Source organism: Zootoca vivipara, chromosome 16, assembly GCF_965207765.1.
Source record: "Zootoca vivipara chromosome 16, rZooViv2.hap1.1, whole genome shotgun sequence".
NCBI lineage: Eukaryota > Metazoa > Chordata > Lepidosauria > Squamata > Lacertidae > Zootoca > Zootoca vivipara.
Window position 1 is genome coordinate 31,752,822 of NC_142599.1, and position 23,333 is coordinate 31,776,154.

The 23,333-nt window shown below is 48.1% G+C and overlaps 2 protein-coding genes across 2 annotated transcripts in view; one reads left to right on the forward strand and one right to left on the reverse strand.

Annotated features, from left to right (window-relative positions):
• The window catches only part of TTC9C (tetratricopeptide repeat domain 9C), a 32,781-nt gene extending 9,978 nt beyond the window's left edge, over nucleotides 1–22,803 (forward strand). Inside the window, exon 5 of the mRNA XM_088659289.1 lies at nucleotides 22,684–22,803. The gene's annotated coding sequence lies outside the window, so the exon portion shown is untranslated. The remainder of the gene's footprint in view (nucleotides 1–22,683) is intronic.
• Nucleotides 492–22,791, reverse strand: LOC118076072 (uncharacterized). The gene is made up of 4 exons (XM_035098598.3): nucleotides 22,612–22,791; nucleotides 7,258–7,543; nucleotides 5,631–5,873; nucleotides 492–4,055 (listed from the first exon to the last, which is right to left on the reverse strand). The coding sequence occupies exons 1-4, from the start codon at nucleotides 22,789–22,791 to the stop codon at nucleotides 2,608–2,610; spliced, it is 2,157 nt and encodes a 718-aa protein (XP_034954489.2). The 3' UTR covers nucleotides 492–2,607.
• Nucleotides 22,804–23,333: the final 530 nt, after the last annotated feature.

Below are 23,333 nucleotides of genomic sequence, written 5' to 3' on the forward strand. Positions count from 1 at the left end.
TAATCCGTCATCCCGCCTCTCTTTCCCCCACACCATTTTATAAACCCATGGCTTGGTGGGAACACACCTCTCTCCAGTGTGCATTGCAAAGTGTTGCATCGCAAATATGAAAACGCAGTGAGGTATGATCATAGATACCAGGGGTGGAGGACTTTCACCGTCTGAAGGGCACGTTATTCTCGAGATCAGTGGGGCAATGTTCCAATGGTGCAGAAGAGTGTCAAAGTCTACTATTTCTGCAGGAGAGTCCTTTCCCCAGTGACCTACAACCACCCTAGGAGGATAAAGGGGAGCTTTTTATCCCGTCTACAGGGTTTCTTCATGACAGTCACAGTCAGTAAAGAGTTATAGATATATACGGACAGAAAACATACTGGAATATATACTTAGCTGCTGCAAGACTTTGTAATAATGCTTCAGTAGAAAAAACATCCTTAAATCTCTTCACACTCTGATCATCCCATGTTCCCAAGACCAAGCAAGACGCCCAATTTCAAACTGCTCATTTTTATTTTCTATCTTGATCTTAACATTTACATGTAGTGGGGGAAGTAAGGTTCACAGTTTCAAAGAGCAAGGCGGATAAAAACAAAACGACGGTTTAAAAAAGCTACCTCGTTTTGAGTCTGCTGTGGGGAGACTTGGGCCTCCAGATGTTGCTGAACTACAATTCCCATCTTCGTTGGCCATTCTTGCTAGGGCAGATGGGAGCTGTAGTTCAGAAACATCCAGATGGCTAAAGGCTACTCATCCATTTTAATTACAGTTGGGGGGGGGGAGGAAGGCAGATGGGAGCACAGCCTTTAAAGGTGGCAGCGGTACCAGACAGAAATATCTAGGAAGACTTTTGGAAGCCTTTGGGGGCCAAAATGAAGAAATTGGGGGGGGGTGATGAAGGCCTTCCCTGTGCAGGGTTAGCTTGCACTAGGAAGGGGGGGTGGCTGTGGCCTGCCTGATGTTGAACTTCAGGTCCCATCATCCCTGACCACTAGGCCCGGCTACCCAAGGATTACAGTACTTATTTCATCTATTTCATTATACCACTTTTTCCTCCAAGGAGCTCAAGTACAAGTCGTCCCCCCGCTCCTCACTGAATCCCCACAACAACCCTGTGAGGTAGGTTGGACTGATTGAGGCAGTGACTGACCCAAGGTCACCCAGTGAGTTCCATGGCTGAGTGGGAATTCGAATCCTGCTCTCCCGGGTCTTAATCCGACACTCTAACCACGACACCACATTGGGTAGTGATATGAGAACTGTATTCCATTGGCATCCAAAGTGCCACAACTCTGCATTATACCCTTACTGGAAAGGGAAGGCAATATAAAACCTTGAAGAAAAAGGCAAATTAATACCACTTCAAAATCAGTGTTAGGCCTGCACGATTTGCAACCTGTTAACACAGCTCCCTCCCCACACAATGGACCCCTGCCAAACCCTTCTTTGGTTTTCACCACCTGCTTCGAACTGCCAAAAAGAAAAATCCAGGATGGTGGCAGATGGTGGTCTAGGGAATGACTTTGTTTGGGCAGGCTGTGTGTTCCTCAGGACAGGCTGCACACTTTATTCATTTAAATAATTTACATGCTACCTTTTCTAAGCGTTGTACAAGAGAGAGAAGAACATAGAGCAAGTTAAAATGAACCACAGAAATCATGGGGCTGGGGAACCCCCTCGCAAAATGTGCGCTGAAATAGAAAAAAGTTGTCACCAAGCGCTGGGAGTTCAAGAGAGAGAGAGAGAGGGTGGTCGAACACAATACAAACCGTGTGTCTGAGCCATGGGGAGCCATGAAAAGCGTCCTCCTCCTCAAATACCTCAGTACTGTAATTGGGCCGGGGATCCTAAAAATAATAATAATTAAAAAATACTTATAGAGATCTGCATGCTTTCCCTACCATATTTGGGGTGGGTGGGTAACCCAAGGCAAGGCAACACTTTTAAAGGATGTTGGGGGGGTGTCTCTGACCCTCATATTGGCTAGGCTGCAGGACTACCATAATTCAAGGGTTTCAGTGGAAGCCGGTACATGAGGGCGGAGGCAAGGCTGCCCCACTAACCTCAGTCTGCCCCTAGCCAGCCCCCACCCGCCTGCCTTGTTACATCCAGTCCAGGGGGTGGCACTACCTGCCATTTCCCTCAGTCTCTGCACTGCCCCTTGTACAACTCATGGGGGGGGGGCATGGGGACAAAACTAGAATGTGTTGGTTCTGCCTGCCATTGGCTCTCCGGTGCCACCTACTGTGGGGCTTCCAGCCTGCCACCCCACCAGCCACCACCAGGGTTAGGTGTGGTGGCTTCAAGGCCCCTCAATCCATTCTTAGGAAAAGATTATTGAAGAAGCGCTGGAGTTCCATGTCCATCTTTGGTTCTTGTTTAGGCCAGTGAGAAATCCTGAGGCATAAAGAGATCATGTCCAAATTCAAGGATGTACGTAACAATAAGGGTGCGGGAAAAACTCGGGAGACAACCCCCATTGTCCAAGGGGATGGGGAAACTTGTCTAGGAAGGTCAATCAAGAAGCCTCAAAAACGGTTAAGAAGCTTCTTCTCCTCCACTCACCCACCCAACACATCTTACAGCCCTTTGGGGGGGGGGAGGAAGGAGTCACTTGGTGGTCCTGGAGCCCTTGAAGGAGCGTGACATCATTTTCTTGAGCTCCTTGAAGGAGCGGCTGCGCCGGAGCTTGAAGCTGCGGACTGGCAAGTCAGCAGAGTCCAACGTGGCCGCAGTGCGGGGCCACCTGTCCCCGAGCTGATGGAGGATCCAGTCCCCGTTCAGGCTGACGGCGCTTGTGGCGTCCACCTCTCCAAGGCTGCTGCCGGCAAGTCCAGCCCGCTGCCGAGGCGGCAGGTCAAGATGGCTGCCACCCAGGAAGCAAAACGATGTTGGCGAGTCAGAGGAAAAGGCAAGGTGGCGGTTCAGCACTTGGGGCGGGTGGAAGGTGCCGGCTTTCAGCCGCTGCCGTCCGGGGGCTTTGCTGGAAATCTCCAAGACCGATGTCCACTTCGGCTTGACCGCTTTGCCTCTGCTGGCTTGTGAGTCGCTGTGGCAACCCAGCCCCGCCGCCGCGTGGACATTGATTTCCGAGCTGGCGCGGGCCCTGCTCCCCACGCGGGCGGGCGGCCTACGGCGAAGGCTCAGCCTGCGTAGCAGTTCCCGGGGGCTCAGCCAGCTCCTCTCGGCCGGCTTCTCCTGCCTCTCAGCTGCTTTCACCAACTCCCGCGAGGCATGTTTGCCTTTGTACAGCCTGTCAAAGTTTATAGTGGCCTGCGGCAACGAGGCCTCCTTTCTGAAGGGAGCCTCGGCCTGGACAACATGACAACGGGCCCCATTGACCCAGCCCAGGACCTCCGATCCGCCATGTTGCTTTTTTGGGTAGGGGATGACGGAAGGTTCTGGAAATGGTGGGAGAGAATCAGGCAGGGACACCACCGACGGCTCGGTAGTCTTCACGAGGTTGGTGGTGCTGGACTGGACCAAGCTGAGCTCCAGAAATGGAGTGAAATCCCCTTGGCTGTCTAAAACCCGGGAGTCTCGTGCCCCTTCAGAACCTTCTGGAGAGCGCAGGTGCGAGCAGGTGGAGATGCGCCGCCGGATCTTCCACCCGGGCGCCGGCGCCAGGAGCTGGCTGGCACCCAGGACAGAACTGCAGACGGAGGACATTGACAAGCTCTTCTGATTCCCCGCCAGGTATCCGGACTCCGGCCTGCTGGCTGCCGAGCGGCACTTGTAACGTAGCACCAATTTGGCCACGTACTGGTCCAATCGGGCTCTCTGCTGCTCCTTGGAGCACGCGGCCACTCTCTTTGGGGAGCTGGTGCCAGGCTGCTCCAGGGGTCCCTCATCCAGATCCTCCTGAGACGAGCTCTGGGAGAGGCTGCTGGTGAAGAGGGGGCTCTGCAGAGCCACGGCATGCAAGGGGCTCGGGTAGTGGTAGATCTCGTTGGTGTTCCGGGAGACGAGGTCCGACTTGTACTGCAGCAGCTGGAGACTCGGGTTCTTTGGGAGTGGGAGGGACAAGTCTCCAAGGCCCAGGAGGAATTCAAGGTCACCTGCAGCAAGGGAACACAAGGGACTTATGGGTAACAGGAACCAACGACCATAGGCCGGGCAACATAGAAGATGGACTGTCTCTTTAACAGGGATTCAAGGGAGGCAGAAGCTACCTGGTTGTAGCCAGCTAAGTTAGACTCACTGCAGACCCATTGCTATTAATGTTCTTAGCGTAGTCATACCTATCAATTTCAATGAGTCTATTTTCAGAAGACCTAGTATTGGGTATTGCCCATGTTCAATCATTCCTTGAACTCACATGGGCATAAAACAGGGGTGGGTCATCTGTAGTCATTCAGCAACATCTGAATTGCTGGCCGGGGCCGATGGAGTAAAACAAATCCAAAATATATTTTGGGGCGGTACAAAACTGTTTATGCAGCCCATGGCAGCAGAGTCCAGTTGCCCTGGGGGAACGGGTGCCATCTCGTAACTAAAACATAACACCTGAGTTGAGTTTGCTTTTTCCTCCTCCCCCTTTTTCCTTGTGTGTCATGTCTTTTCAGTTAGTATACGGTAAGCCCAAGAACAGGGTCTGCCTTATTACTGATCTTCATAAACCGCTAAAAGGATGCTTCAAAAAAGAAATAATAATAAAGAGAAAAACTTCCTGTTTGTTAGTTCAAACTGAAAGGGAGGAGGGAGGTTCTCAGGAAGCTGAACTTAGAAGTCAGGATCACCTCATAGAATTTGGGGTCATAGGAAAGCTGTCCTATGGGCAACATCCACACTATACATTTTAAGCACCGTTATACCACTTTAACAGTCATGGCTTCTCCCAAAGAATCCAAGGAGGTGTCTTTTTTTAAGGGTACTGAGAGTTGTTAGGAGACTCCTATTCCCTTCACAGAGCCACAAACCCCAGAATGGTTTAACAATCTTCCAAGGGAGCTCTGTGTGGGGAACAGAGGCCTCCTAACAACTCTCTACACCAGGCATCCCCAAACTTCGGCCCTCCAGATGTTTTGGACTACAATTCCCATCTTCCCTGACCACTAGTCCTGTTAGCTAGGGATCATGGGAGTTGTAGGCTAATACATCTGGAGGGCCGCAGTTTGGGGTTGCTTGCTCTACACCCTTCACAAACTTCAGCTCCCAGAATTCTTTGGGGAAAAGCCAAGTTATTCCCCCAAAGGACTGTGTATCAAATTGCTCTATCTGTACAGCGTAAACATGGTCTCAGTTTATCCTAGCCCTACCTGGAGATGCCAGGGATTGAACCTGGGACCTTCTGCATGCAAAACAGGTGCCCTACAACTGAGCTACCGTGTTTCTTCAAAAATAAGCCATACCCCGAAAATAAGCCAAAGTGATAGGCAGTTTAACCTTGCAGGTTAAACTGTACCATACTTAATAATAATAATAAAAGACATCCCCTGAAAATAAGCCACCGTGTTTTTTTTTTTTAGGAAAAATAAATATAAGACGGTGTCTTATTTTTGGACATGTGCAGCCCAGTCTGTGTTCTTTGTTGTACTCTACCCTCATTCCTCCCTTTTTAACTCCTCTCTTGGCTGGAGCAGAGGAGAGAGGCTCAAGCACACAGCGGACCTGTTCATGCAAGTGCGTCTCACCTGTCGACACAGGCCTCCTGCTGTCCGCGCCAGAGGCGTTTGCCAAGGTGAGACGCTGCAGCTGGAGATCTAGGAGGCGGACAGCAGCCTCATCGGTAGATCGTGGGCGGGAGAAGGTGGCCTCCCGCAGGCCCGGCAAGTGGGAGAGGGAGCCAGTGCTGCAGCGGGAACCCCCAGGCCCATCGCTGTGGACGGAGGCGCAGGAATCAGACAGGGAGCCCATCTCGCTCGTCTCGTAAAACCCTGGAAAACACAATGAAAGAAGATGCAGTGCTCTGGCCATGGTGGAAATTTGAGGTGGTAAAGTCTGGCCACATGTAAAAAAAGCAAATACAAAGAGTCTTGTTTACACAGAGGGAAAATCAAGAAAAGGCAGTGTTTATCTAGTCTAGTTTTGATGTTATTAAATATATACATGTGGGAGCAGAGGCCTCAAATACGCCAGCCAGAAATACACATTTATGGATCTCTTAATAGCTAAAAGATTTGGCACTCAAGATCAGTGACTGGTATTTTGGGAACTCTATGCTGCACACTATGAAACTTGGGAAGAGAGGCAGAATAAATCAAACTCACCCCTGATTTTTGTTTATTTGTATATTTTATTTATTTTTCCTTACCTTTGCTGCCATTAATAAAATAAATAAACCTTTATTGTCACTACACCACCTGTGTGCAGTGAAATTAAATTAAACAATTTAATTCTGGACAGTTCTCTTAAGTGTTTGTTATTTATTGTTTGCAGCCTTGTCTTTTACATTTTCAATAAAAATTAGTGAAGCACTCTGGACGGAGGTTTAACTGGATTTAAAGAAAAGGGATCAGATGTTTTCTGGGAGAAGGACCGGTGTGTGTCGTAGGGACTGCCTAGTGTCTAGTGGAGGGGGTCTTCTTTTTGGTCAGAAAACATTGTTCACATTAGCTTTGTTTCGGAAAAATCCTTGATATTTTCGGACATTCACCCCCTTTTCCATTCCATTGCTCTGGTGCAAGGAATTAACAGATGGACAATGGAAGTGGATCCTACAAAACCCTTCTGGTTGTAGAGACCAAATACTATTTGTACTCAGAGCAGAACTACAGAAGTTAACAGACGTGATTAACATGTTCATTAAATTCAATGGGCCTACTAATTGAATATAACCTTTATACCTCAAGACTAAAAGGTTCATAGATCATTATTATAAGCACCATGCTCTAATCAACTGCCCTTTCTATATTTGAACATTTGATATTATAATCATCAGTCTTGTTTGGATATCTATTTGGACACATGAACTGCCTATATTAATATAAACATTTAAATCAGCAGGGCCGGCTCTAGGTAGACCCCCGGTGGCACGGTGCGCCAGGCTGGTAGGCAGGGTGCCGGGCGGCAAAGCTGTGTGGAAAACCTGCTGCACCCTACGAGGGTGGGGGCGCCGGAGCGATCTCCGCCCCTCAGCACCAGGGCGGCCGACCTGCTCGAGACTGCCCTGTAAATCAGAACTGATGGATGATTCTTATTGCTGATGTGAGCCAGCTGCCTGCATTTTCTTTCTTTTTTCTGTTAAATTTACAATACAAATAAATCAAACAACCCACCAGGCAGGTAGATTCCTCCCCCCTGAACCTGGAGCAGGCATACCTGAGCTGGGCCTGGAGTCTGCCTCCAAGATTTCTTGGGTATCTCCCCCATTGACTCCAGCTTTCTTGGAGGAAAGGAGTTGCTCGCTGACCATCCGCAACCCAAGGCATCCCTTCTCTGATCCATCCCCCATGGGAGCATGGAGCACCCCGGGGTCTGCCTCAATGTTCTCTGATGAGCTGTAGGTGCGAGGTCCCTTTGGGGTCCCCAGCAGGTCCTCAGATTTGCTCCGGTCCAGCTTAGTGGTGGTGGGTAGTCGGTTATCGCCCAGGCTGCTTTGGTCCTCCTGTTTTTTGCAAGGGGGGGGGGGACAAGCATGGGTTTTGTGAGACAGAACAGCAGAGGAAAAAGGAAACGGCTGCTGATTTTATTATCAGACAAATTCAAAGTTTTGCTATTATCATATATGCCCACTTGACCACTTCGATTTGCGCAGTCGGCTCTTTCGAAAGTGCCACATAATCTCCATTCCACACTCATAGGGTATCAATCTTCCAGCATGGCAGCACCTGCAACCTGGAACCACCCGGCCCATTGACATTAGGCAGACATCTTTGTTGTACTGTACTGTATTTTTTTTATTTAGGCAGGCCTACCCAGATATGTGAGGGATGCGGGTGGCGCTGTGGTCTAAACCACAGAGCCTCTTGGGCTTGCCGATCAGAAGGTCGGCGGTTCGAATCCCCGCGATGGGATGAGTTCCCGTTGCTCTGTCCCAGCTCCTGCCAACCTAGCGGTTCAAAAGCACACCGGTGCAAGTAGATAAATAGGTACCGCTCCAATGGGAAGGTAAACGGCGTTTCCGTGTGCTGCACTGGTTTTGGTGTTCTGTTGTGCCAGAAGCGGCTTAGTCATGCTGGCCACATGACCCGGAAAAACTGTCTGCGGACAAACACCAGCTCCTTTGGCCTGTAAAGTGAGATGAACGCCGCAACCCCAGAGTCGCCTGCGACTGGACTTAACTGTCAGGGGTCCTTTACCTTTACCTCTTTTTTTACCCAGATATGTGACACTGACAGATATTTTAATATGCAATTTTATTTCATTTTATGTATGTATACGGAAGATTGTCTCATCCCTTATATACCCAATTGATTCCCGCACTTTGCAGATGAGGGCCTCCTGCAGATGCCATCCTATTAGGAGGTCTGTTCCTGACAGTAGAGGAATTGGGTCTTTAGCCCTTTGGCACCTACCACATTGCTCCATTTCCCCAACCTGTGACCGTCTCCTCCTCCAAACAGGCAGTCCTCATTTGCCTGTTTCCATTTCTCCAACCCCATTTTTTTTCTTTCAAATGGTGGAGGCGACGATGAATGGACACACCTGCATCAAAAACTTATCTATTTTATTTATTGATTACATTTAAGCCCCACCTTTCCTCCAAGGAGTTCAAAGCAGCATACACTCCTCCACATTTTATCCTCACAACAACCCTGTGAGGTCGGGTTAGGCCCTGGCCCAAGGTGAGCTTCATGGCTGACTGGGGAGTCAAACTCTGGTCTCTCTCCAAAGTCCTAGTCCGACACTCTAACCAGTCTAACCAGTACGTTTCCGAGCACAATTCAAAGTGTTGGTGCTGACCTTTAAAGCCCTAAATGGCCTCGGTCCAGTATACCTGAAGGAGCGTCTCCACCTCCATCATTCTGCCCGGACACTGAGGTCCAGCACCGAGGGCCTTCTGGCGGTTCCCTCATTGCGAGAAGCCAAGTTGCAGGGAACTAGGCAGAGGGCCTTCTCGGTGGTGGCGCCTGCCCTGTGGAACGCCCTCCCAACAGATGTCAAAGAGGAAAACAACTACCAGACTTTTAGAAGACATCTGAAGGCGGCCCTGTTCAGGGAGGCTTTTAATGTTTAATAGATTACTGTGTTTTATTTTTCTGTTGGAAGCCGCCCAGAGTGGCTGGGGAAGCCCAGCCAGATGGGTGGGGTATAAATAAATATATTATTATTATTATTATTATTATTATTATTATTATTATTGGCCACACTGGGCTCTTGGATTTGTGCACCGATGTCTATGAGCAACACCCACTTCTGTCTGCAGGTGTGAGGCAGGAAACGACCTATCCAGATAAATACGAAAAATACAGAATGGAACCTCATTCTTCGCGCCACTTCCTTCAGTCACGCCATTCCATTCTCCTGTCCACCTGGGTTTTCTCCCTTAAATATTTTTAAGCATTTGTAAACCTCAAGGTTGATCCTTCTCTTTTGTGCGGGGGTAATTTTTCGCTATGGAAGGAATGGAACGCTTCTCCCAGAGAGCGGAAATAGAAGGAAGGAGCCCCACGCTCTGTACACAGAGGTTTCTGATGCTTTTATCTTGTGACTGACAGATGTGTCCCTTCATTGGATTTGTCTAATCCCATTTTGCAAAAGCCAGCTAACCACCCTCAGGCTTTTCGGGGGCCCTCGCTAAGCCCCATTCTGGAACGTCTCCTCCCACCACCTGGCCTGCGATAACAGAGGCCAATCTTCCTTGCCCGTCACCCTCTATGCTACCATTTGAGAGAATCATGGCTTCCCCCCAAATAATTCTGGGAAGTGCCGTTTGTTAAGGGTGCTGAGAGTTGGTAGGAAGCCCCTGTTCCTCTCGCACTCTTCCCAGGATCAAATCAGAGCTCAGTGAGGAGAATTGGGGGCTCTTAACAACTCTTAGCGCACTCAAAACAGCTCCAGTTCCCAGGATTCTTTGGGGAGAGAAGCCATGACTGTTTGTAGCGGTCTCACAGGAATACAGGCAGCAACCATTTTGTGTGTGTCCGATGGATGCGTGACTGCCGACAAATGGCTCGTTTTGGACCTGGAAAAGGGAACAGGGGCAGAATGTGGCAGGCTTATGTGCGCTCCATCTACATGTACAGGGGCCAGGAACAGAACCCACACACAAAATGGCTGCCACCCGTATAAGACGTTGTCCCACAGCAAATCAGACTATGTCAGGGATTGAACCCTACACTAAGAGTGAACTCATTCGCTATACGCTAATCCTTATGTAGTCAGAAGAGTGTGACTTATCCCAAAAAAAAATAGAGGCAGATAGCAGCAGGCTTGGGGAAACCCCAAGGTTTCTAGAAGTACAAACAAATATTTAGATTAAAAAGGGGGGGACCTCAAAGCAGCTCAAAAGGCAGCTGAGAATGCTCAGATGGACACAGAGTCTCCGCTCTACAACAAAGCCCAGTGGGTGGACCTGGGCAGGGTGAACAATGGAATGGAGTATCCTGAAACAGGGCATGGCTGGCTGGCTGGCTGGCTCCCTACACAGTTCTCTAAACCTTTAATATGTCTTATTGACAGTGTGCACATTTGGATGGTCACCTGTCATGGATTCTTCATCTGCAACTCCTGCGCTGCAGGGAATTGGATGAGATGTCCCGGGGGGGGGGGTCCCTTCCAACTCTTGCGTTCCAAAGGCAGGTTGATAGCAAGGCATGACTCCAAAACCAAAGGTATTAACCGGTGCAGAAATCCAAGAGGAAGCAAACATGCTGCGGCTTATCTCCTAACCCACCCTGCCTGTCCCTCAAGACTGCACCTGGGCCGGATTCCAAGATTTATTGATCTCCGTGGGGCGTTGGAGGGGTAAAAGTTGCAACATGCCTGCGGAGTTTCCCCCCCACAACAGTTAAGACAGCTGCTTCACGCAAGGAAAGGGGGAGCGGGGAAGAGTCCCATTTGCTGAGCCAGCAGGAATGAAACATGAACAGGAGAAGGGGGGAGGTTTATCCTCCTCCTCCTCCTCCTCCTAAAGCCAAGCAGCTGTCGCCATTGTCTTGGGGCCTCCTGGCTACCTATTGAAATAGCAAGCGAGACAGCCGGACGCACGTGTCATGTGGCGGGTGCATGGCGTGTGTGGCTGGCAGACTGGGAAGCAGCCATTCCTCTGGGCTTGGGCCCCTAAAACTTAACAGGGCCCAGGTTGGGGCTGCCATTTTGTCCACATTAATTCATTACCACCCCCAAATCCGCCCCGTCGGTGGAGCGAGACGCAATGTTTTGTTTTCTGCATCAAATCTATTGGTTGCATTTTTTCTTCTTCCAAAAATCAAGTTAACTCAATGTGAGTGACATTATACGAATGCGCACATTGAAACCAGTGTAAGAGAAAACAAAGGCAAAAATCCGAACGATGGTCCTGCTTTGAGAAGGTGGGTATAAAACACCCCACCAGCTCAAGGAGGCTGCAAATGATTAGAAGCGAAAAAGCCTGGCGAAAAAGACATGCAAAGATGGTGCCAGGTGAGTCTCCCCAGGGTGAACATTCCACAAGTGGGGAGTCACCACTGAAAAGGCCCGTCTCGATTTTGCCACCGTCTGGACCTCCCTTGGAGTAGGCACACAGACAAAGACCTCAGATGATGACAGCCTTGAGGCCTCTGTGAAGGCCAGACACACTCGTAATTCTTAAGAAGGAAACCGTTGCAAAGACAACGGTGTGTTTACGTCATTTTTAAATTGAAATTTAACATTCACTAATAAAGAAACAACCCAAATGCTTGTTTCGAGACTGCTGCTGTTGCAAAAAACTACTTTGATTATATAGTTCAGCCGGGAATAATAACCAATTATAGAATTGTATTTATTATTCCAAAAAGGCTGCTGAGAAGATGGGCTCAGATGGAGTAGTGGTGGTGGTGGGGGAGATGAGATCAGCGTTAGAAACTCAGATATATAGACCAGGCATCAAATGGTTCCTTAAACCAGGGTTACAGCCAACAAAACATAATGTCTAGCTCAGGCATCCCCAAACTGCGGCCCTCCAGATGTTTTGGCCTACAACTCCCATGATCCCTAGCTAACAGGACCAGTGGTCGGGAAAGATGGGAATTGTAGTTGAAAACATCTGGAGGGCTGAAGTTTGGGGGTGCCTGGTCTAGCTGCTATTTTTGAACCAGACAGCTCAAAAACCATATTTTTCAATACAACTTTTTGGTTCCTGAAATTCGTGCAGATAAAATATAATGGATAGAATTCTACAGGATGGGGTATTAGTGTGTGAAAACAGTCCAGATCCAAGGATCCCCAGGCAAGAATCTCCAAATGGTAGAGCCATCAGGTGCTATCCTTGCACCAGGCACCTTCACTTGGTAGCCAGGTGCAAAATGCTCCTGGCGAATTTCAAGTGCTGGAGAAGATTATCCGCTCTTTAAAAAGAAATGTCTCTCTAAGAATTTAGCAGCCCCCAAAAACAGTCAGGGCTACAGCTGCCCATAAAAACGTTTTTTCCCCAAAGCATAAAATTTTGTGAAATTATGAGTACGACAAGGCTGTATATTGTCTCCCTGCTTATTTAACTTGTATGCAGAATTCATCATGTGAAAGGCTGGACTGGATGAATCCCAAGCCGGAATTAAAATTGCTGGAAGAAATATCAACAACCTCTGATATGCTGATGACACAACCTTGATGGCAGAAAGTGAGGAGGAATTAAAGAACCTTTTAATGAGGGTGAAAGAGGAGAGCGCAAAATATGGTCTGAAGCTCAACATCAAAAAAACTAAGATCATGGCCACTGGTCCCACCACCTCCTGGCAAATAGAAGGGGAAGAAATGGAGGCAGTGAGATATTTTACTTTCTTGGATTCCATGATCACTGCAGATTGTGACAGCAGTCACAAAATTAAAAGACGCCTGCTTCTTGGGAGAAAAGCGATGACAAACCTAGACAGCATCTTAAAAAGCAGAGACATCACCTTGCCGACAAAGGTCCGTATAGTTAAAGCTATGGTTTTCCCAGTAGTGATGTATGGAAGTGAGAGCTGGACCATCAAGAAGGCTGATCGCCGAAGAATTGATGCTTTTGAATTATGGTGCTGGAGGAGACTCTTTTGAGATTTCCATGGACTACAAAAAGATCAAACCTACGGTATCCATTCTGAAGGAAATCAGCCCCGAGTGCTCCCTGGAAGGACAGATCGTGAAGCTGAGGCTCCAATACTTTGGCCACCTCATGAGAAGAGAAGACTCCCTGGAAAGGACCCTGATGTTGGGAAAGATTGAGGGCACTAGGAGAAGGGGACGACAGAGGACGAGATGGTTGGACAGTGTTCTTGAAGCCACCAACATGAGTCTGACCAAACTGCGGGAGGCAGTGGAAGACAGGAGTGCTTGGCGTGCTCTGGTCCATGGGGTCACGAAGAGTTGGACACGACTAAACGACTAAACAACAACAACAACAACATTAACACCAATGCCACACTGTTATCATTACACGTAGCGCAGGGATGAGGAGAAACCTGTGGCATGCCTGGTGCTGTTGGACTATAACTCCCATGAACTTCAGCCATGCAGTCTGGGGCTTGTGGGAGTTGCAGCCCACAAACATCTGGAGGGCCGCATGTTCTCTCTATCCCCCACATAGCAGTGTTGCATAGTGGTTAGAGTGTCAGACTAGGACTTGGCCCCCCACTCCTCAACAAAGCTCACTGGGTGAGCTTGGGGTCTGCCTCTCATCCCAACCTACCTCACAGGGTTGTTGTGGGGATTTAGCAAGAAGGGAGAGAACCATGTAGACCACTTTGTGCTCCTTGGAGAAGGCGACGGGATATAAATGCAAAAAAAAATATAAAAAATAAACATAGTAAGAAAAAGTGTTCAGTCAGACCTGAGGTTCATCTAATCCAGCAAATACCCTACTAATCCTATAGTGGCCAGCCATATGCTTCCATGGGAAGCTCAGAAACAAGGCAAGAAGGCCAATACATTCCCCTGCTGCCTCTCCCTGCCATTAGGTAATCTGAGATATATTACCCCTGTACTTGGAGGTTCCAGTCTTTGCCGGCTAATGGACAAAGGCAAACGGAGCCTTCGCTGATTTTCTAATCCTTTTATTTTGATTTTAAAGCCAGCTGAGCCAGTATCTACCGCCACATGTTCCGGCAACACATTCCATAAATTAAGGACATGCTGTGCGGACAAAATGCTTCTTTGCACATTGAGCAAATGTCAGCCTTTTTTTGTGCATGACTTAAAACAGGCAAACCCGCCTTATACTGTTTTTTTGTTTTTTTAAAAAGTCCTTTGTTTACCTTCATGAGAACTTTGTGAACTGGATCGATGTTGTTCTCACTTTAAAGATAAGGAGAGCCGAGGCCGACAGATGAGAGCCAGAACAGTATTTTAAGAGCTACTGTGTGGCATACTGGTTAGAGTGTCAGGGCTTTGGAGATAAGAGACCAGGGTTCAAAACCTACCTCGCAGGGTTGTTGTGAGGATTAAATGAGATGGAGAAAAATGTGGGGTAGACATGCAATAAATAAAGGAATGAATGCAAAGCTCTGATCAATCTTCACTACAGCCCTCCGTTCTGGGCAGGGATGATGGAGGCCCAAGTTTGTGAAACACGGCAGGCCCAGGCTCAATCCCTAGTTACCCCCAGGTAGGATGGGGGGGGGGACGGACTCCCAGCCTCAAACCCTGGGGAGAGCCTCTGCCAACCAATGCAGACATTCCTGAGCTAGACGGCCTAAAGGCCCGATCTCACGCCACCCTCGGCTGACATGCCACCCTTCCTCGCCTAGCCTGGAAGATAACACTGTTTGCCCACGATTAGGTCACTGGGTGTACGTGAAAGCCTCTCCCTGCCACGGGTGGAGCTCCCCGCCGGCGGCTGCCATCTGCCCATTTGCCCAAGAGCTCGTTCTCCCATAAAATAAAGCAAGCTGTTTAAGAGGGGTGTGTCGGCACAGAGCAGGGAGAAAGAAGAGGGCTCGAAAGACAAATCAACTGCCAATCCATTAGCATTTCTCTCCCCCCCCCCAATAAAACAAAAACAGAAGGCTTTCTTTCTTACAACACCATTGAGCAAAGATAGAAGCTGCGTCTATAGAAGGAGCTGTGGCTAAGTGCATAGAGCATCTGCTTTGCATGCAGAAGGTCCCACGTTCCCTATTTTCTAGGGACAGTCATGGATTTACAGACACCGTCCCGTTTTCTGATTTGATCCCAGAACGTCCTGCTTTTCCTTAGTATGTCTCTATTTTCATCGGAGAAACGTTGGAGGTTATGTCAGTATAAAAAAGCAGCAATGTGTGTACACACGTCTGCAGCTTTACCAGCTGGATGAAGAGGTCTCTGCCATGGGCATCCCATTTTGTACCGCTTTTAAACTCATCTGTTATTTCTTCCCCTGCTGTTTTGGAACTGCTTTTACCCTTATTTTCTACCCTGCCTTGGAACCTATGTGGAAAGCAATTACTTGCTGTTGATTATTTATACACCGCTGAATTTCAAATGTCTCTTAGTAAAAAGTATCTGAACAACAGGATAAAGATAAAAATCGGTTTGAGCTATAAAATCAGAATTCAGCCTGCTGATTATTATTTTTTTAAAGTCTTCAGCAGCAGCCAGAAGTTCATCAACAGGGAAGGGGCCCTTGTTGACTTCAAGTGCAGTGGAGTTCCATAAAGCTGGGCCCACGACACTGAGCAAACAGCTCCTGGGGGGTACGAACAACTCCTGATAATAACAACATTTAAAAAGTTGACTTTGCTGTGTTAAATGTGCATTCTGTAGTTGACCTTTTTTGCAACGTTTTATTTTGAAATCTTTAATATTTCAGTTTCCTGCAAATTGTGTTGCTTTGATTGTATACTTTACTTTCTTCACTAATACTTAATCCTGGATTGTTTCATTTGACGTTTTAATGTAGGTTGTAAACTGCTTTGTGAATTTTTCTTAATATAGAAATGAAATTATTATTATTATTATTAATAAGTCCTCGATATTAAACAACTGACTCCAATATTAAAAGATAAACAAAATAGTGTGTCAGGAAGAAACAGCCTCAGTCCTGATATGCCAGATTTTAGTTTAAGAAATTAAAAAATAGTATTAATAGGGGCCGATTTAAACAGGCAACAATCTCCACCTATAGTCTAAAAGCTGTGCAGTCAGTGTGCGATTTTGTTTCTCACATGAATCAGCTCTACATGGGCTGCTTAGGAGGAGCCATAGCTCAATGAAGAGGGTGCCTGCTTTGCATCCGGAAGTTCCCAGGTTCAATTCCCGGCTTCTCCACTTAGAAGGGTCCCAGGAAGCAGGATTGGGAAAGAGCTGCTGTCCCTCAGCGGAGGCAGTGCTCACTCCTGACAATTAGATTTTCTATAAAGTGGTATTGCTGTTGTTGTTTAGTCGTTTCTGACTCTTCGTGACCCCATGGACCATAGCACACCAGGCACTCCTGTCTTGCACTGCCTCCCGCAGTTTGGTCAGACTCATGTTTGTAGCTTCGAGAACACTGTCCAACCATCTCGTCCTCTGTCGTCCCCTTCTCCTAGTGCCCTCCATCTTTCCCAACATCAGGGTCTTTTCCAAGGATTCTTCTCTTCTCATGAGGTGGCCAAAGTATTGGAGCCTTAGCTTCAGGATCTGTCCTTCCAGTGAGCACTCAGGGCTGATTTCCTTAAGAATGGATAGGTTTGATCTTCTTACAGTCCATGGGACTCTCCAGCACCATAACTCAAAAGCATCAATTTTTCAGCGATCAAGTGGTATTGCTTTAGTGCAAGCTCATTCTCCGCGTGGGACAGCGCCACAAGTACCGTGCTTGAACCGTGTGCGCCCTTCCCAGAATGCATTTCGCATGCTCTTCCCAGAATCCCCTGCAAAACACACAGGGGTTCTGCAGCGGACGAGACAACAACGCATGTTAAGGGTCTTCCTGAATGCAGGAAAAGAATGGAAACACAGAGCGACGAACTGTGCATCAGTGAGACGCTTGTCAGGTACCGTAGTTCAGGTCTACAAATCTGAGCAAAAACAAGGAAGCTGGAGGAGAGGGACAGACACTGTTCCCTCCAGGTAGCAGATGTGCCAAGCAGGAAGTCACCGTGGTGAACAGCAGGTGCTTTGTTTTGCTCTGCTCTCTCACCCCACCCTACGCATGCAGGGGGAATGGCCGGCCTACGCCCACAGCTGGCAAGCCAAACCACAAGGCAAACCCCACCTGCCAGGACTCCCAGCATGGGGAGGACCTCTGCAGCAACAGCTGCTACCTGCATGAGACAAAGAGGGGCCTGGAAAACCAAGAGGGTTCGCTAGTGCCATTTTTAGCCCGGATCCCCTGCATTATTTGATTTGATTCCAAGACTGCAGGAAAAGAGAAGATCTCATTTCCAAAGGAGGCGCTCCACTCCAGACACAGGCAGGCTCTGACCACATCCTAACACCCAGAAGTCAGCTTGTTTTTAAATGTTAATAACAAATCACCCTCTTGGTGAGACTTGCAAGATGCACTATTGTAGGGGCAAATCCACACCAGACAAATTCTAATACAGTACCACTTTAACAGTCATTGTCCCCCCCCCTCCCACTCCAAGAATTCTGGGAAGTGTAGTTTGTTAAGGATGCTGAGAGTCATTAGGGCAAGGCATGGCCAAACTTGGCCCTCCAGCTGTTGTTGGGACTACAATTCCTATCATCCCTGACCACTGGTCCTGTCAGCTAGGCATTATGGGAGTTGTAGTCTCAAAACATCTGGAGGGCCAAGTTTGGCCATGCCTGCATTAGGAGATCCCCTGCAGAACTACATTTCCCAGCACCCTTAAATTACATTCCTCTCTTTGTGGAAACCATAGCTGTTACAAGTGATATAAGGCTGCTTTGAATTCATGGTGGGGATGTGACCTCGGTACCAACAGTCTCCTGCTCTGTCTGCAAGATGACACTCTTGAGCTGCCATGAGTCAGAGCGGGCAAGTGTAGTCTATTGTGGGAGAGAGGGTTTTATTGCTTTGATTTGCTTTTTTCTTAAGTACTTATTTGTGCCTTTATCCTATGTTTTTATCTTGTGAACCACACCAAGGTCTTACGATGAAGGACGGTTTATAAAATAATAAATAAATAAAATAAAATAACTAGATCAGTGTTTCCCAAACTTGGGTCTCCATCTGGTTTTGAACTACAATTCCCATCATCCCTGACCACCGGTCCTGCTAGCTAGGGATGATGGGAGTTGCAGTCCAAAAACAGCTGCAGACCCAAGTTTGGGAAACACTGGACTAGAGGGGGAAAACTATGTCTTGGTCTATCACAGCTTCCTGTGTTATCCAATTTAATTCATCCCAGGAGGAGCACCAGCTTCCTAATTCTGCACTTACAATTGGCAATGCTGATCAAGGATCCCAGTTCACCAAAACATGATGTAAAATGTGGCCACGGATGAATAGCAAGGATCATTTAAGAGAGAGAGAGAACAGTCAGAAAATGAAAGTGACATTTCCTGGTATATTTATAGATACAGATGCCTCATCAACATCCAACTGGCAATCATTAACAGGCCGTAGTCTCAGCTTGTGCAAGCTTTCAGGAGAGGCAGAACGCTTCATCAAACCAACGTCAAGGTGTTCTGTGCTGGTATTCTTCTCTGCAACTAGCCCAGCTGCTAATTTACCAAAATTCATTGATTTGCCAAAAGCTTCCCGAAACACCTTGCTCAGACCACAGAGAGGAAAGCAGAGCTAACAATTTGACAGAAACCTTTTTTGTACGCAATATAAAACGGGAAGCTACGTACTGGGTACGTCTTTGATGCGAAACTGGTAGGGCAACTCTGTACAGGGAGAATCCAGAAGAGGAGCATGCAAGCTTTCAAGCAACACACCAGCCTTTGTTGGGCAGTTAATAACAACTGTTTCCTCAGTGGCCCAGCTGTCCGAGTTTCGATGCAGCAACACCCCCTGCTAGCAAATTCTTTCAGCACAAGGAAGGATGAATAGCAGAAAAGCAAAAACAACCCCCCCACACCACCTGCTTAGCCATTCAGGATCCAAACAGTGGATTACTTGCTGCCCACGCCACCATTTCAGGTGGATGCCGATGGGCGGATTCCAAAACACATGTGTGGTTGCAACAACAGAACCTGGGCGCTATTCCAGACAAACATGCAAGAGTGTGACCTTGCACATATTTGGTGTAAACATTCTGCCCTGTGCAAGATCCAGCACACACGACATGGGGTCCTGCCAGAATCACGCCATTCCACCAAAACGTCGCCACAGGCTCTCCCCTTTTCATCATTTGAATACATTGCTCCCTTCTATAGTTCCCATTCCTTCAACCTTCCCAGACTACCACCCTCTCTTCTTTTTCCTCTATTGAAGAGCTCCTCTCCTACGTTCATTAAACATCTGCCACGTCGGCAAGCCTTACTTATGGACTTCCCCAAGCTCACACACCTGCCTGATCTTCCTAGTTTCTGCCACAGCCCTTCTGAATCCAGCCTTCCCTAAGGTCAGGGCACCTGGACTGTACAAAGCAAATCTTTCTGTCTCCAAATCAACCCCACTCCCATTATCCCCCAAGACATACACCCTACCCCAACTGCTGACTTCACAACTCTGCACCTATCCTTCTCAGGTTTTAAATTGGAAGCTCCTCGGGGCAGGGACCACTCTTCCTCAGGATTTGTTTTTTAACTCTCTAAATCATTATTTGGAATATGTTTCCCTGCAAAAAGCTCCAAGTAATGAACAGGTGTTCCCAGCTGAAGTTAGACTGTTCTTTTCTTTAAAAACAACAGCCACATCTCTATGCCCATCATAGAATTGCAGACCGTGAGAGTCACCTCGTCCAACCCCCTGCAATGCAGGAATCTTTTGCCCAACATGAGGCTCAAACCCATGACGCTGAGATTAAGGGTCTCATGCTCTATCAGCTGAGCTATCCCAGGGTTCTTAAATAGGCCAACTTTTTTTAAAAAACTAGATTTCTTGTAGTCAACTGACAGGCTTTCAAATGAAACCAGCAAGGCACACTTTGGATCTCTTTCAGCTAAGGTAGGGGTTGGGAACTTGATGCATGGGGGGGCCGGCCCTCTAGGCCTCTCTGTCTGGCCCTGTCTGGCCCCATGTCCTTCAACAGCCCTATGCTGGATGCTCCTTGAGCGTCTTTGCCTGACTGGAATGGGTTTCGCAACTGCCATAATGCCTCTTGCATTATGAAAAGGAGCTGGATGCAGAAACCTCTGGCTTTCCTGTAGCCCCACCCACACCTCACACGTAACCCCCAGCAGGTTGCCGACCCACCCCCAAATTAAGGCATAAGTTACTTTTCCTGAAGTGATCTCAAGTATGTCCTTTCTTTGGCGATCACTCGTAGCCAAGTAAGATTGTCTTCCATAAACACGGTTTTAACAATGAGTCCGTAAGTGACTGTGGAGGCCAATTCTGGATCCACACGTCCTTCCACAGTGGGGACTTTGGTTTCCGGGAGGGAGTTGATCAGGGTGTGGATTTGCCAAGTGTGCCTTCTTCTTAGCACGTTTCTCCCTTGTGTCCTGAGTTCGAGTGTCCTCAAAGCCCATGACACCGTTGGTAAAGGCTGTTCTCCAACTGGAGCGCTCGCAGGCCAGTGTTTCCCAGTTGTCAGTGTTTATACTACATTTTTTAAATTTGCCTTGAGACAGTCTTTAAACCTCTTTTGCTGACCACCAGCATTACGCTTTCCATTTTTAAGTGTGGAATAGAGTACTTGCAACACGCAGAAGTGCATTTCTGTATCAGACCCACTTAGGCCCAAAGCTCTTTCTAAAAATCCTTACAACAGTGGTGCAGCCAAGCAGCTTTAGACTCTAAACATAATGGATACAGGGCTTCTTTAGGTCTGATTATTTCACTTTCTTCAAAATGGGCTACATTTCTGAAAAATTTACCAGTGTGGTTGAGAAGCCTCAAGGACAATCAGAGAAGGATCCTTTCCCAATTTATCGATTGGTTTCCCTATATTCAATATGTTCCAATCAAGCAAGGAGAGAGAATAATCTCAGTAGTGTATTTTCCCTGGTATAGTGTTTGAAATTGTGTGGAGTACTTCAGATTCTGTACGTGTGTGTGTGTGTGTGTGTGTGTGTGTGTGTGTGTGTTCATTCTGTTATTGGTTGTTGTTGTTATATAAAAGCTAATTTTTAAAATGGGGGTGCTCTACTTTGTTTGGGGCCCCTCCTGCTCACCCCACCCCAAAATCCTGCCCCAAAGATATCACTTCCCAACAACCAAGCTACTCCCCCCACCTCAAAAACTAGAAAGCCAACTTTACTCAAATGCATTTTACCAGTAGAAAAGCCAGCGGCACCTGCTGTGAATCGCTGAAGAGTTAAGGCATAACCCATCACAGAAGTGCCTCCTTGGATTACACCAAAGGCCCACATTTTGTCTACTCAGACACAAGTCTCACAGTGTGCAATTCATTATGTGCGGATTTACACTTTGCCTTTCTAGAAAATACCTAAATTGCCTTACCACGTGTGTCAAAACAGAAAAATATAATAAAAAAGCAGGTCTGGCAATGAGATTGTCGTCAACAGCCTTTGAAAACAAACCCTGTAAAGCGCTATTTAGTGGGGGGAAATGTCGTCGCTCGGCAATAAGAGCATCTTGCCTTGTATGTAGAATCCTAGATGGAAGGGACCGCGAGGGTCATCCAGTCAAACCCCCTGCAATGCACGAATCTTTTGCCCAACATGAGGCTCAAACCCACAACCCTCAGACTAGGAGTCTCAAGCTTTACTGGCTGAGCTATCCTGCTCTGTCACTCCCCACTTGAACACCCCCCCAAACCGCTGCCCGACAGTGTTTACAATGTGGACTAATGCTCCGACTTGGTACAATGGCACCTTCCTCTGTGCCACTTCCCCCTAAGTTAAGTGTGCGCAGGACTGCAGAATTGCAATCAGATAGAGAAACGCCTTTGAACCGAGTGGGACTCTGGCTGCATACACGTCACACCTTTACAGCAGTCTTCCCCCAGAATACTTGGAACTGTAGTTTAAGGGTGCTGGGCTGGGAATTGTAGCTCTGCAAGGAGTCCAACTACAACAGATTACATACCTTGGGGCACATGCAGTATAATTATATATAATGCATACAGTATAATTATATATAATGGATAGCCTGGGATGGGGCTATCTGATTGCAATCCTTTGCACACTGGCTTAGAGTAGCTGCACTGGAAACCTAGCAAGCTAAGCCCCTCCTGGCCTTACCTACGACAGCCTGTAAGTTTACTCCTGAGTAAGCATGCCTAGGAGCGAGCATTTTAAGAGTTTGGCATAGCATTCCTTTGGTTCTAAGATATGCGCCCTATTCTTTCTTCCTTTTTTAAAGTTTTGGGATATTACGGTACTGTATATTTTTTCCCCAAAAAATGTTACACTTTGTTGTACCAATCGGCTGGCTTTGAATCGCAGTTATGTGAATTAGTGGATTGTCAGTTTTGTTGACTGCCCTGAACTCTTTGGTGCAAAAGGCAGTTAAAGGACATTTTAAGCAAACTTCCCCCACGATTTTCTCCCCCCTCCCCTCAGACTTCTCTCAGATCTCTCTCTTTCACACACACACACATACACACACACCTGTTGCGGCTCGCCATCTCTCCGGTTCCCTTCCAGAGCGCGTTCCACCGTCTCCCTTTGTGTCTCCCGCAGGAGATCCAGCTCGAAGATCCCGGCCAGGCTGGCTTGGAGGCGCTCCCCGATCCGCAGCCGCTCGTTCCCGGACCACAGCGACGGGGGCACTGCTCTGCGGCCGGCCATGGCCCCTCCGAGACGCGCCTTTCTAAATCCACGGGCTCCTGTCCCTTTTGGAGAGATCGCCTCTCATGCGCCCGCAGCTGGGGATCGGCCTTTGGGGGGTGGGGGGAGAGAGGAGCGGTAGATCCCTACTAGAGGCAAGGATCGGAGGGGTCACCGCAATTTGGGGTGGTCGAGGAGGGGGGGGATCGCAAAGCAGCGCCAGAAGCGTGTCGTGGGGGGAGGGAAGCACCGGCTTCGCACGCGCCGGAACGCGCCACCAACTCCAGGGCGCACAAGACGACGCCGGACTCGGACGCTCGCAAAGAAGCAACCCGCAGTTCAGACAAAGGGGAAGGTTTTGAAAGTGTCACGTGGAGACAGGTTGCCTTCTCTCTCTCTCCTCCCCCTTTCCCTCCCAATCAACTTGCCGGCTTCCGATTGGCCCGAGCGAGAGGCAGAAGGGGAGGGGACCCGGGCGCGCCCACGCCGAACGCCAACATTTTCAAAGAGCGATAAGTTCGGAAAGTTTCTCGCTTGCATTTGAACGGAACGCCAGATGGCCC

Coding starts and splice junctions, on each gene's coding strand:
- LOC118076072 (XM_035098598.3), bottom strand. CDS start 22,791: ATGGCCGGCCGCAGAGCAGTGCCCCCGTCGCTGTGGTCCGGGAACGAG. Junction 7,544..22,611: donor GAGATGGCGAGCCGCAACAG/GTGTGTGTGTAT, acceptor TGCAAAAAACAG/GAGGACCAAAGCAGCCTGGG. Junction 4,056..5,630: donor CAGGAGGCCTGTGTCGACAG/GTGAGACGCACT, acceptor CCCTTGCTGCAG/GTGACCTTGAATTCCTCCTG.